The 14,476-nt window shown below is 42.0% G+C and overlaps 1 protein-coding gene across 1 annotated transcript in view; it reads left to right on the top strand.

The window, feature by feature from the left end:
• GRAMD4 (GRAM domain containing 4) overlaps positions 1–14,476 on the top strand; it is a gene marked incomplete at both ends in the record, with an annotated part of 78,257 nt that overhangs the window by 27,509 nt on the left and 36,272 nt on the right. Inside the window, one exon of the mRNA XM_081999610.1 lies at positions 7,231–7,351. Within this exon, the coding sequence (XP_081855736.1) occupies positions 7,231–7,351 (121 nt within the window). The remainder of the gene's footprint in view (positions 1–7,230; positions 7,352–14,476) is intronic.

Below are 14,476 nucleotides of genomic sequence, written 5' to 3' on the forward strand. Positions count from 1 at the left end.
GCATCAGACTTGCTGTTTTGCCCTGGTCCTGATGTTTGGGAGCTGCAAACCCAGTGTGATGCTGGAACAGCCTAAAAGCATCAGCTGTGTTACAGATACGAGCAAAATAAGGAAACTTGTGTGAGGAAGGAGGTCTGACGTATAAGGGATACATTTCAGATGGGAAGTTTAGGGGATTAACACTTGGCCCTCACAGACATCTGCCCACTAAGTGCTGCTGCCCATCCATAAAATGAAGGGAGAAGAAATAACTCCCTGTGCTACAGAGGTGCCTGGAGTAAAGAAAGTAATGCTTGTATATTTAAGTCAATATTAAAACAGTGTCTGAGACCGTGTGAACAAGGCAATTCTGAATTATGTCTCTCTTTTTGAGATCATATGATTGAATTGTGCTTGAATTGTTTTTAAATCAGTGACTAAAACTCAAATCTGAAATTGCTTATACAGGATGGTTTTCTTTTATAGGCTCTGTAAGCAACTCAATATTATACTTTTATTACACTGATCATGAGAAGACCAAGTCTTGTTGGTTTCCTCCTGCTTAATAGGAAGCTATTATTTGTATATTGATACTACATATTCCCCCTTTGGGCAACTGTTGAAAGAATACAAAAATCAATGCAAGTCTCATTCATAAATTGAAGTTAGGCTGTGTCTTTTCAGATAGATGTGACCTGTACTGTGCTTCCACTTCTGTTGCTTCACTGTTTCTGTTAAAATCTGACTACACAACTGATGGGCTTGAAAGAACAAGATTGGTGGCTTGGAGAGAGCATAAGCATGCAAAACTTGAGTCCTGGTCCCCTTATCTGCATGTTCAATACACAGATGTCTCTGACTCCACTGCCAGCCATTCCCTTGACAAAGGCTTTATCTGTGCCCCTCTCTGCTTCCTCTTTTTTTTTTTAAAGTCTGGTGTGTTAATCATTACGGAGCCATTAAAGAAAGATCTCTGTCTATTAGAACAGTACAGCGCAGTCATGTAAATGAAAGGCCTTTCTGTACCGTGCTTCAAGCGTATGTAGTGCACTTAGAATTGTGCATGTTAGGTGCCTCTTCTTTACGTATGTGTCTGAACTTGACAAGTGTATGCAAAACCTTGCCACAAGTTTAGAGTAAGAAGTGTTGTCATAAAAGCTTGGGATTGCAGTACCCTGACCATCTGCAAAGAAGAGACACACTCTTTCGCACACCTCCAACAAGTAAAGTGAACGTTCAGTCCCAGGCCACAGATAGAATCATAGAATCATTTAGGTTGGAAAAGACCTTTAAGATCAAGTCCAACTGTTAACCTAGCACTGCCAAGTCCACCACTAAACCATGTCCCACAGCAGTGGGACTTACTCCCAACACTTCACATGTCTTACTGAAGTAGCACATGAAAAATTTACACTCTGTGGAAGGACAGGAAGGATGGCCAGATGAGGTTGTCTTACATTCTTTATCTCAAAACTGTGAGCTTTACATTTTTAGTTCAATAATAAACATCCTAACTCGTGTTTGGGTGAAGCACACAGCTGGCTTCTGGTAGCAGGGCCCTGGGGTTGGAAGGGTTTGTAATTTTCCCTTGATTTCTCCTCAGTGGTTTCCGAGACTTTCTGTTCAAAAGGTGTCTTATTCTTAATTTGAACTAGTTTGGTCTCAGCTTACAGGCTGGCTGTTTACTTATGTGAGTACTTTCCCCCTCTTTCATTTAAGTGCCCTGACTACCAGGTGTTTCTTGGATAGCAGGTACTTTCTTAGGTCTCTGTGGGTAATGGGACATTGTGATCAGATCATTGCCAAGACAGCCCTGCTGGTTAACGAATTAACTCTTTGCTAAGCATCTCTTTCAATTCCTGAATGGCTTCCCAGATTTCTTCCTTCCCTCTTTACCATAGGTGTGTGTTTGTGTGTTTGAAAGCAAGGACATTCAGCACTGTAGCAGCACTGTTATTTCTGCATTGTTTTGTAAAAAAAACACAATCGAAAAATAGGTAGAGGGGGTGACCTGATCCATTCCTACTTCCTAATAGTGAACATATTAGCATGTGTCTTGTTGTGACATTTGAAATTCAAGTAATGTTGCTTGCCTAGTAATTAAAGTCCCCTTCATTCAGTGTCATCACGGTTTCCTATTCTGTAGATGCAGCATGGGTTCCTTCCTGCCAGATCACAATTCTGCACCTAAAAAAGCTTTAAAACATTTCTCTGGCAACTTGATTTGCTAAAATATGAATGTTCAGGGAGGGGGACTGTGCCCTGAAAATCATAGCCTGCTTTTGTATTTCCCAGTTCTGGCTTGATTTGCCTCATTTTAACTTATGTCTCATCATCAGTTTGTGCTATAGATTAATTTATGTACTCTTAAAGTGACAAATGTCCCATTTTTATAAAAGGGAGAAAACGTTCCTTACTATGTACAGGTATATGAACGAACTCGGTGTGCAGGAGGATCACGTCCCCTTCGGCAGAGGGGGGAAGGAACAAGATTGTGTTTAAACCTGTGGAGGTTATGCACTAACCTGGCAGTGAGAATTACAAGTTGAAGCGCTCTCGTACTTGGCATATTGTACTGAAAACAGTCTAATCTACTTATGCAAGTTCCCTGCCAGTGTGCTAGGATTAAATCTGAGTTATTGTGGTACAGAAAACATTAATTTAATTGCTGTTCCAGTACAGTTTGGCTTTTCCTGAAACATGTCAATTAAAATCTGAAATGTTTCTGTATTGGTCACCTCATTTACAATGATTGGAAGGTATAAAGCATGATACTTGGAAGCTACAAAGCATGCTGCAAACATTACAATTAAAATATTAAAGTCTCTAAACCTGGCTAGCACTAGATTTTTAAAAAATTTATGTAAAATATAGCTGTATTTTAGGAGCTTGCCAGTATGGGTATGCTTCCAAGAATAGCTACTAAGGATGAATGCAGATGCTTTCATTCTTGAGCAGTATTGTTGGGTTTTCCCTTTCCTTACAGCTGGTAAATACAGCAGCCACAAGGAACCTTTTAATAATTTGAAGTAAAAAAATGCACATGAAGCGTCAGTCAAGAAACTCGGGAGGCTACGACCTCTCTAGACAAGCTTTGTAGTTTGTTGTATTAGTGAAGACTTTTCTTCCCCCCTTTTGCTGCTCAGATGAATGCAAGTTAAAATGTTGTATTTTAAACTACCTCTTCTCTGTGTCATGTCCCAGCCACCACCCAACCCTGAGGAGTGATTTGGGTGAATGGTTATGCTCCTGGGCTTGGCATGCTGTGTCCTCGCTGCTCCCCATCCTCCGTGTTCAAGAACTGCTCCTCTCTAAGTTAATGACAAAATTGGAAATTTTGCCAATTGTTTTGTTAGATATTCCTAGAGAAAAATCATCTGTGTACGATGTTGTGCAAGTAAAATAAAAGGAGTTGGCCAGTTACGTTACTCTGTGAGTAACAGCTGAAGATGTGCTATGCTGCAGGATGGAGAGGACAGATCCACATCTGCTTGGTTAAGAAGCACTTAGACCTTTTCAGGGGCTGTGCAGCGACAGTGGCGCCAGTGCTCAGCGTGCAGAACAAAATCCCAGGGCTCGCAGGATGAGGGGGGCTGGGGGAGGGAAGGAGGGAAGGCAGAGTACTCTCAGGTTGGGAGATGCTGTTACGAAAAGCCTCAACTGCAGATACAAAAAGCTTCAACTGCAAAAAACGCATTTGTGGGGAGATGTGGTTTTTCATATCCGGAGCTGGATGTGGCTTTGAGCAGCAGCTCTGAACTCTGATGGTGGGTTAGAGGCAATCTGTTGTTATCAGAAATCTTCCTTTAACCCCTCTGTCTCTGACTCCGTGCTCAGCTCTGGCATTTTGCTGGCTTCCTAGGCACTGCCAAGCCCTGTGCGCTGTTCTCACTAAGTAATAGTGATTGCCAACATTTTAAGAGGGCTCCTGTGTCAAATACTGTCAAAGCTAGAGAGGCAGAAGGAAAAGCAGAAATCTGTGGAAACCTTCAAGGCTTTTATTGTGATTCAGAAGCAGGAAAGGGCATCTGTACAGTACAGTGTAGTAAATCCAGCATTAGTCTACAGAGGCAGCAGAAAGGAGAAACCCATTTAACACTGGAATTAGATAATTTTTTATTAACTTGTGAGTAGAGTCTGTTATGCTAACTTCAGGCAGAGGTACTTTTTTAGTTCAGAGGCAGGCAGTTGACCTCCAGCAAATGTACAGATCTTATGTATTATCTTTTTAGCCTGTTAACACCTCTTTACAGAACAAGGTGTGTTGGTGTGGGGAAAAAAATTCTGGGACAAAAGAACCATCTGCTTAAATGTCTCTCTGTTCACTGTTCTGGACATGCTCAGTTTTCTGAATGCTTTTAAATTGTCTTCATTAATACATTATGGTGTCACTAATTTTGGAAATTGAGTGCTTTATTTTCCATCAAACTTGTATCTCCGTGTGTCTTACGACTCTAGTTAAAGTATTTTATTATTACATGATAATTATATGATCTTTCTCCTAGTATTCTTAGCAAGCAGCCTTATGTTTTAACTTAGTGGATTCTTTTTTTCCTTATTTCTCTAAATTAGAAGGTCATTGTAATCTTTTGTGGTTAGTTTAATAATGTGTGCATCCTGATTTTTAACCCGTCAACTGATATCAGAGTTCTTGGATTCAATGCTTTATCAGATACACACATTTGGAAACTTTCAGAATGAGTCCTGTTAACTTGTATCACTGTCCTCAGTGCTTATGCATATGCACCTCTTGCTTTTTCCCCTCTTCCTAAGAGGCACAGTCAAGGTATCCTTGGCTTTGATTAATGACTTCACAACTCTGAAGAAACAAAAGTGGAGCTGGTCCTTTAGATGGATTTCTGACATATAACTCATGTCTGGGTGAAATATCTTGAGTATCTTCAATGGGGATGAAAACTTGACTGTGCTTAGATATTCGCTAGCCCCTTTCTTCTTCCTCTCCTCCCTCACCTCAGTCTCTGTGCTCCTGCCGCAGCCCGTGGGCTTGGGGACCGGGGACTGGCTGGGCAGGGGCCAGGTGCTGTCTATAAGCACTGGGCTGATGTGCAGAGCCTGGCGCATTCCTGATGGGTACAGCATCTTGCTCTTTGACCTGAATGTGATTTTATTTATCTATTTATTTATTTTTAAGCAGTGACTCTGTTTCTTTAGACAGCTCCATATGAACTTCTGTGAGCTGGGAGCAGAGATTGTCCCTTTGTGCCAGATGTGGATATACAATATAGAAAGCCATGCTTTAACGTCTGGGCAGCTATCTGTATTTTAATAACACTTTGCTTGTGCCTGCCTGTAGAGTGTGTTGTAAGGGTGCTGCTGTTTGACTTCAGCCACTCCATCCTCTCTGGGGCTCTCCAAGTGTCTGGCAAGTGATAACAGTAAATCTTGCAGCGTAAATAAATACAACACGGCTCTATAGATAAGAAATTAACACATAGGTTAATGGCCATCCCATGCTCATCTGAAAACAGGCAGCTGTTACTCTTCAGCAGTGGCTGGGGTAGTTGCAAATGGCATGTCTTACTGCACCTCTCTGGCTAAAGGCAGGTGTGAATGGGAAACATGGAGCATGGGGAGGAGAATGCTGTGCTGCACCTCCCCGTGCAAGGACTGCCCTGGGGTCTGTACGTCTCTGCTACAGTATGGTTCGTGCCGGCTCCAAAATGGGCAGCAGCACAAGGCTGCTGCTAAGTTAACGACTTCTGCTCCTCATCGGGGCCAGCAGCGTTGGCAGAGTGCTGAGTGGGTATGTGTTGCTTTTGGGACTGGAAATAGCATCTCTGCTTGGCGCTGTATTGAGCAAGCCCAGGTGGGGAGTTGGTGCCAGGTAAACGCTGTGCAGTAAATGCCTGCAGAGTGCTAATTTGCCTGCATAGACAGATTTTGAGGCTTAAACTCAGCATCTGTTCAGCTCAAGCAAGAATACAGATGTTTAATAGGTATCTTCACACTGTTTTATCTTGAAAGTGCAAATCACTCCCAACAGTGAAAGTACTTTGCTCTCAGTGAGTTTTCTGCACATCTTTCCTAAGACATAGAAAATGTCTTTTAATTAACTATCTTGTAGATTAGTTAGGTTTATATATGTATGTAAATTAAGCTGTCATGGTTAAATATATACATACAAGCTGACTTTGGAAAGCAATACAGTTCCTGTACGTTTTCAGGGCTCAAACAAGGGGTGGGGGAATGGTTAGGGTAGGTAAATAAATCCCTTTTTGTCTTGAGATCTTTTCTTAGATGTAGGCGTCTGTAATCTAGCACTTTGATTTTGACTATAAGCTGTTGGAGAAGCTCCTGTAATTCTCGTTTACAGACTTTTTGTACCTGGTGGGGATTGCACACGCCTGAACAACCATTACCCAGGAGATGCCCTCACCCACCCTTTCCCCTGCTGTCTGAAAGTGCCCACTTTATGAGAGAAAGACAGCATCACCTGCCTTCTACTGTGTGGGCTTGGGGTTTTTCTGTGTTCACTTTGTGGAGGTGGTGGTTGTCACTGCTCTTCCTAACTAATCAAATTGCTCTTTGATTCCTGTTTTTTGCAGTATTATCAGTGCCAAATTCGTTCGAGGGGTGGTGCTGGTAAATCTGTCGAGACACACAATCTCCTGACTCCCCCCTCTCCCGTCCTGCTAAGATGAGCTACTTGGGCACCAAGGACATCATTCAGCAGTAACTGGGCTGTGCTGGAGGTGGGGGAGTGGGGGATCCCTTCCTTGCAGAGGGACTGTGGTCTTCAGATTTACACATTCTATAAATGGATATTAAAAGATACAATATGTCTTTTCTAGTAGCTTAGTAAATATCTAGAAAAGTATTACTTTTGCTAGCTTCAGAATATTATATGTGAATTATGTTGCATTGACTGTTGATTTAATGGCAAGAGGAGAGGGATAGTATAAATATGCCTTTTAAATCATCAGAAGAAAGACTAAATGATCATGCAGCAGAACTGGTAAGGGGATGGGGGAATATCTTTATTTTCTGTAACTCCCTGAGGTCTGCAGAAGTGTGTTCTCTTAACTCACATGGGAGAGATGCTGTGCATTTGATTAGCTTTCACTCATTTATTTTGGTAATTTAATGCTGAGTAAGAAGCATACAGTGTTGTTGATACTTGCATGTTTCTCATGTGGCTGTTTCTTTACTTCCCCAGAAGTAAGTTGATGTATTTAAATGACAAAAAAAAAAGTGCCTTTGAGCTGTCAGTGTGTTCTGGCTTTCTTATAGGTGGGTCCGGGGACCATCATCATGGCTTCAGGAGTCCAGGATTTTAACAGAACAGAGTCTGACAGACTGAATGAGATCAAAGGTCACCTGGAAATAGCCTTACTGGAAAAACACTTTTTACGTAAGTATAAAATTAATGCTCTGTGGAAAGGAATGGCTTAAGCCTGATGAAATAAGGCTTCTCTAAGCTGCAAAAGTTGGCATCAGAATTTTGAGGTGTGCTGATGTGCAGGTAGCACGTGAGCTGACGCTTCCCTGGGAGGAACTTAAAAGCATTCCCAGGGTTTCTGGGTCACTTGGATTTTTTTTTTCCTCATTGCATTCCTCACAACATACCTCACTACATGACAGAAGCTGCTTAGTTGAAGTCTTGATGTTGACCTCTGCAGATTCTCCTGGAATTAACTCAACTTTAATGTGGTTGCAATAGGTGTTTTTTGCCTAATACTCATTGTAAGAAGAGATTTCTGAAGGGGCGACCAGTGCATTTCCTTGGCAGCTGTTTCAACAAGTAATACGTCTTAAAACATGTGTCTCTTAACAATGTATGAATTACTGGTAAGTTGTGTAAGAAATACAGATAAGAGTATCTGTAGATTTCGAGTGTTACTTGTTTGGGTTTATGGGTATGTGTATATGTGTGTGTATATATGAGATTGTCATTCATGGCTAGCGGCATCCATAAGACTTTGGGGATTTTATGTCAGCAGATCTGAACTGCTGACCTGTAAGATGAGATAGTTAAAACCAGGAATATGAAAGACAAACATTCCTTTAACTTGATAGAAGTAGCGATCTCTGTAATAAATCAATGAGAATTCTTGCTCAGTTGCTTCCCAAAATGGTCATTTCAATTTGAACTTCAGAATATGAGGGTTGTTTTCTTGTGTTCAAAGCTTGTCAGATGTTTTCTCAGGGGTAGAAATAACAAGGTTCTATATAACTTCTAGATTATGATCTGACAAGATTTGTGTTTTGTCCTCAGCATATTCTCAAGGATTTGGAATTAATTTTCTGTGACTTGTTTATCATTTGGCAATATTTCTTAGATTTTTTTTTTCCCTTGTGTGTATGAGAGGGAGGCCTGATAAAGGAGACTGGGCAAGAATTTCTAGCTAGCTGCTATCAGTTTCCACTGATAGCTGGAAGAGGTATTATGATTGGAATATCAAACAAAAACTGAAAGCTCCGTTTGACTTTCCTTGTTGGTTTCAGTGATTTAGTTGAGTTCTTATTAACTGTGCAGTACAGAGTTACCACGTACTCCTTGCATCCCCAAAGACATGTTGCTTAAGTTCCTGTTATCAAATTGTTTTTTAAACTAGGTGAGACATTTGTGATTTCCTGATGTAATGTGTAACAGAAACAGTAGGACTTCCCAGAACTGATTTCTGGTTTGAACTAGGGCACGCTTTTTTCTATAAAAACATGATATGGTTCCCTAACACTTCCATGGCTGGTGAATCCATTCTCAGTCCTTAGTATGTGCTTATGGTAACTACACAGGGCACACATTTTTGTGACTATTTGTGAATATTTTTAGTCTTCAAGTTCTTTCTGTAGTGTGTAAACCTTCTGATAACTGTGCTACCACTTTTAGCTGAATCTTTCTCCTTTGCACAGACCTTTGTAGCAAACTGCAAGGTACAGGGTAATGAAGCTCACCCTTTCGCTTCAACTTTGAGCAGATGGTTGTAGGTTCAAGCCAGTAGGGTAGTTCAGCTGGGTGGTGTGGGTCAGTCCTGGGTGTCTCTGGTCCTTACCACTAGGTCAAGAGCTCTTCACCAAAGCCTTTGCTTTAGCTGTAATTATAGAGTTGTCCTGGCAAGTTGGTTGTAACTCTGTATGTAAAAACAAGAGAAAAAATGATAAACTAGTAGAGAAGTAAGCACAGTAAAGCTTATCCCTTATTCCCCTACATGCCATTCAGAATTTTGGCCTGAACTATGTAACTACATTTGTCAGTTGAAGTGAAGTAGGACCTCACTTTTTGGATATGGTTTCTGTATTCTTCTATTTTCTTTGTTAATGTTTGGGGTTTTTTTTAATACTAGCAAAGCTTTGTTTGTTGGGGTTTTTTTCTTCCCAAAAGTGAACTGATGGTGAGCAGAAAAATCTTATTGAAATGTGCAGTTTGTTTACTTTAATTTATCCTTGGAAGAAAGGCTGATTATTTTTGTGTTTTGTTTTTTTTTTTTTTAATCCTATTGCTGCAGTAGGTGTTTTTTAAGAAAGGTAGTCACTCAGCTGTATTTGCATACCATTTTTAATTATGGAATTCCTTAAGGACACCTTGCTATAATTGTATTTTTACATAAACCATTTGCCACTTCCTCTTACTCCATTTCCACTAGCTAGGTGTGCAAAAATCAAAGCAACTGCTAGTATGTGGGGGAAATACTTAAAGTGCCATGGATTTGCTTTTTAATGTGTTGGGTTTCTAATCGCTATCAGCCTGATCCTGTAACTTTATTTTTGCCTCTTCTATACCTCTTTGTTTGTATAGGCATGTTATTAGCCAGGGAGTTCGAAGAGGAGAGATTTCCTCCCAGCTAGATGTTGTGTATCATGTACATATACACAGCACAGCTACAAGCTAGTGTGGGTCTGTAGTTGCAAGTGCCTGGCTAGAGGAAGAGCAATGCTAGTCTTCTCTAAACTCCGTTCAGCCATTAGTAGGCAGAAGTAAAAGGGTGCAGTTTGGCTCAGTAGCGTTTTCAGTGAAACACATCCCAAAGCAAACTGTAGCCTCTACAAGCTGGAGAGGAGCGCTGGAGCAAATAGTTACTGGAGACAAACAGTTGTCTGTAAAGGGAAAGCATCTTCATCTAAGATGCTAGATGTATCTCTTCATTAGCAAAGAGATAATCTAAACATCTGGAGAGGTGACAATGGAGAGGAATTGCTTAGTGTGTTGCATTGCTGTAAATGCAAATAAAATGTGACTGGAAGTGCGAGGGGTTTAAGCTGGGAGGAGGAAGGGATCGTGGATAATGACATCTTAAGCAAGAGAGGGATAAGCTGACTGTTGCAGCCAAAAGGGCTAAAGTTTCTTTTCCTGTCTGTGTGGGAATGGTCTTAATCTCTGTAATCTAGTGGCTTCTTCTGACCTGTAGCACAGGAATGCTGAAAACGTGTGTGTTGGGTCTGGCGAGACTGCGATATCGGGGTGGGATCCTGCAGAACAAGGCTTCAACGCCTGCTGAATGAAAAGAGCAAAGAGCTTAGTTTGCTGGACCTCCGAATGCACGTGGATGGAAAAAGCTGTGTCTTGGAGCTGTCAGCATCAGAATCTTCCATTTCTAAAGGACTTTATTTATTACTATAACCTTGTTTTAGTGCACGCGAACACCGCTTTGGTGCTAGCTCAGGGTTCAGATTGGGAAGGCAACTGCTGAACTGGGGCAGCTAGATTGATATGCCAAGGTTAGTAGTGGTTTTAATGCTTCCATTTCAAAACCTATTTGTATCTAAAAAAGAAATAAAACCGTGCTTGCTACTCTTGCGTTTGAAAGACAAAACAATAGGCAATATCCTTCTGGGTTTGCACCTCATTGAGGTAAATGTCCTGCTTTTCTTCCCATTACTGTCTGTGCCTGCTTATGGAGGGCAGCTTTGCAGATGTCAGCACTCTGGTCGTGCTACAAAGTGCTTTGTAAGCACACATGCATCCTATGGTTTACATGAAGTATTAGCTAATTCTCCTTCAAGGATGTTCAACCTTTTGCAATGCTAATTTTAGCAGCTCAGGATGTGATGGTAGCAGCAGCTAAGAGTAAACAAACCAGGTGACTGTTGGAGAAGAGCTTTAGTCATGAATTGGTGAATCGAAGAAACACCACGTGAGGGTGAAAAGCTGCAGGAGGAAATAAAGTCCTCTCCTGCAAGGCTCTCGTCTTCCACTCTGTAAGCAGGCTGTGGCAGGAGCCTCTAGGGGCTTACAATACTGCTGGTTTCAGTTACGTTTTCTATATTAACATTACAGAAGAAGTTGGAATTATGCTTTTAAATTTCTGTTTCCCCACACTCCTCATTCTCATGTGCCTTTTTAAACCTTATATGTGACTAACTCCACAATGTTTTCTCTTGCTTCTGCTTTTTGGTATAAATAACCAAATGATTCTTTGTAAGAAGAGCTTACCTAGCAGTATACAGACCTCATGAAAGTAGAGCTCTAGAAAACTAGATGTGGTCCTTGGGTAGATCTGGGATGTTAGAAAGTGGTAAACCTTAGAGCCGAAGTGCATGGTGGTGGTTGTGACCAGCAAATGACCTGTACTACAGGTCCTGTTCTGTACGGAAATGCTAATACCTCCTTGAACAGCTGTAGTAATTGTATGCAACAAATTGACTATGAAGCTGAGTCAGAGTCCAATTACCAGCTGTGTCAGGATGCCCTTAGTGTAATTTCTCCTGACCTGAGGGTCAAACACCTGCTGCAGTAGCAGAGCTAGAGAAGAGCAGAGGAATGGTTTCACTGCATTGGTTTTGCTGTCTTCTTACTGACCTGGCAGCCTATGGTCACCTTTGCTTCAGAAATCTTGAAGCAGAATAAAGAGCTGATTTGTGTAGCAAGTGAAGACCCTGGTAAGAGTAGGTAGCTGCTGTGTATATCTGAGGCACCCAAATACCAGCTGTGGGCTGTAGTAGCCATTCCTTGCTAGATGGTCCACCCTGGCCAAGGGGTCCTGATGCTGCAGCGCTGGCTCCTAAAGCGTGCTGATGCTGGTGAGCACCGAAGCTGCTGTGGCAATGGAGCTTACCCTGGGCTTCTCCCACGCTTTACTCCTTCCTTTGGGGGTTAGACTAGATGACCTTTAAAGGTCCATCCCAACCCAAACTATTCTATGATTCCCCTAAGCCTCCTTTCTTTCAGCTTAAAATCCTGGACTCCCAGATGCTTAACAGGGTGTTCCTGGGAGATCTGCACGCATCTGTTGCCTTTGTGGAGTTTCTTTGATGAGGGCTGTGGTTTGCGTATGGTGACTGAATCTTCTTGAATGTTTTCCCTGCGCACCCAGAGAAGCCGCGGGAAAAAGACGTGAGTCCAGGCTGTGCTGCAGAGCTGTCTGTTCACCAGAGCCACTCTTGCTTGCTTTGTACTAACGGATTTGTTCAGAAGTGTTTGTAGGTCTGGCTTCTGACTGAGAGACTTCTCCTAAAACTAGGGGAAGTTTATTAAGAGGTGTAAGAAACGTTTTGCTTATACCTGGAAATGCTTATATGATGCACCGTATATATTGAGTTCATGTCTAGCCTTCCTGGACAAAAAAATTTCTCCAAAGCTCTGGCTCAGTTTGCCTGGAAACATAGTTGGAAGAGGCAATCATGAGCAGGTTAGAGCACTTGTTTGGGGTTTAGGAGGACTCAGTGCAGGTGAAGGAGGATTCAGACCTCCTTTTCTCATCTGCAAGGACTCTGCTCTGACCAGCAGAGGATGGGTTGTGCTCTTGCTCACTCTCAACTTGGCTTCGAAGAGCACAAGCTTCCCGAGACCAGGGGAAAGGGGAAGGGTGTGACTCCAGCTCAGTGTGGCAGCAGGCTGGAGTCCTGGGCTGCTCCTTGTTCTGGGCCTGGCTTGTGCAATCTTCCCTCATCGTTAGACAAAGCACATAAATGGTGGCGGCATGAAGATGCCAGAAGGCTGGAGGGCCCAACCCAGGAGGATCACGTACCATCATGCCGCTTTTTCATGGGGCCGATTAACCAAAGTGCAGCACTGTGCTGACAGAGATGTATTGTTTTAGCTTCTCCACTTGCTCGAGCAGATGCCGCCTACGCATCGCGTTACGTAGGTGGGGTGTGCTCTTGCTTCTGCCTTTTTTGCATGCCCAACTTGGCTTCATGAATTGCAGAGTCAGGGTGAAAGCTCAGGCAGGGCAGTGGTCAGGACTGCTGTGCCTGTCGCTTTTGTGTAACTGGGCCAGAGATTTTGGGAGCCCCATGTGGAACCTGCCCTTCCCTGCTCGGCTTAGTAACACAAGAGCCTCAGAAGAGCCTGCTGCTATTCCCAAGCCAGATATTATTTCAATGTTTGTAGCCTGCTGCCAAAACCAGGGAGTGAAAACAGTTCCCACAATGTTGTTAAATTTTTGCAGTTCCCTTCATTTTAGATGGATTCTGCAACTCTTCTGGCATTTTTAGTCTCTGAAGTCTCGGAAAATTCATAGAGCTGCAGTGGTTTTCATTACTTTTAAGCTGGCAAAAGTGTATCTAGCAATAGAAAACTTCCCACTTGATGTTTTGAGAAGGGAATCTGTCTCAGTAAGCTAATGATTTTTAAGATCGTTTGCATATTTTCAGGAAGCTTATTTTAAAATCCTTCTGTAATGAAGGGGAAATGATCCTGTGTCTGTTATAACACAACAAAGCTCCACTGAAAACACTATGTAAAAGTCAAGTCACTAATTGGTTGTTAACGTAACTATTTTGTACATACCATAGTAATGACATCTTAATTCTTTCTAACCACACCCACTTGAAGTGGAACATAACAGGAATGATGAAATAGGAGACTAGATCACTTTGCGCAGAGGAAGAAGACCTTATCATATATGATGTGCTTTGTAAATTGGTCTCTCTCATCACATGAAATAGAAGAACACTTCACGTGAAACTCTTCTGTTGAGGTGAGGAAAATAGTCCTGTGGCAATCTTAATTGCACTGAGAAGCAAGGTGATGGTTCAGATTTAGCCTTCCTTCCACTGCTTCTGGATCAGAGTTGGCTTACTTCAGCGTAGAGAGCCCACGCGTAGAGAGCCCACGCTGTTCCCCGCCATGTAGGCGTATGCAAAGAGACTCAAAAATTGGTCCTCAAAAGCTATGCTTATTTTAAGTACTGGAGCAGGAGCTCTGCCTTTGAAAGAGCAGAGAGGCACAACAGAATGATGGAAACAAAAAAAAAAAGTAAAAAGAGGGATTGTTTAACTGCCAAACCTGTGTTAGGGGTTTTTTAAGGCAAATTGGCATGACTGTTTCCAAATATGGCAGGTCACTTCTTTGTTTTGATGTATGCAGGTAAACCAGACTGAGCTAGAGAAGGGTTATAATGACAATGTGGCTTTTATATTTAACTGTTTAATTTCTTCACTTTACCAAAATGCCTACGTAGAACGGGGTAGGGAGGAGGAAAGGTTACGTACTCAATAAATGTAGATAATCTTTAATGTTTCTGTCTGCTTTTCTGGCTTTTTATGACACCAATATTCCTATTAGAAAAATCTCTTTTCCCCTTTCTTCTGTACG

Source organism: Phaethon aethereus (genome assembly GCF_964289735.1).
Source record: "Phaethon aethereus genome assembly, chromosome: 1".
NCBI lineage: Eukaryota > Metazoa > Chordata > Aves > Phaethontiformes > Phaethontidae > Phaethon > Phaethon aethereus.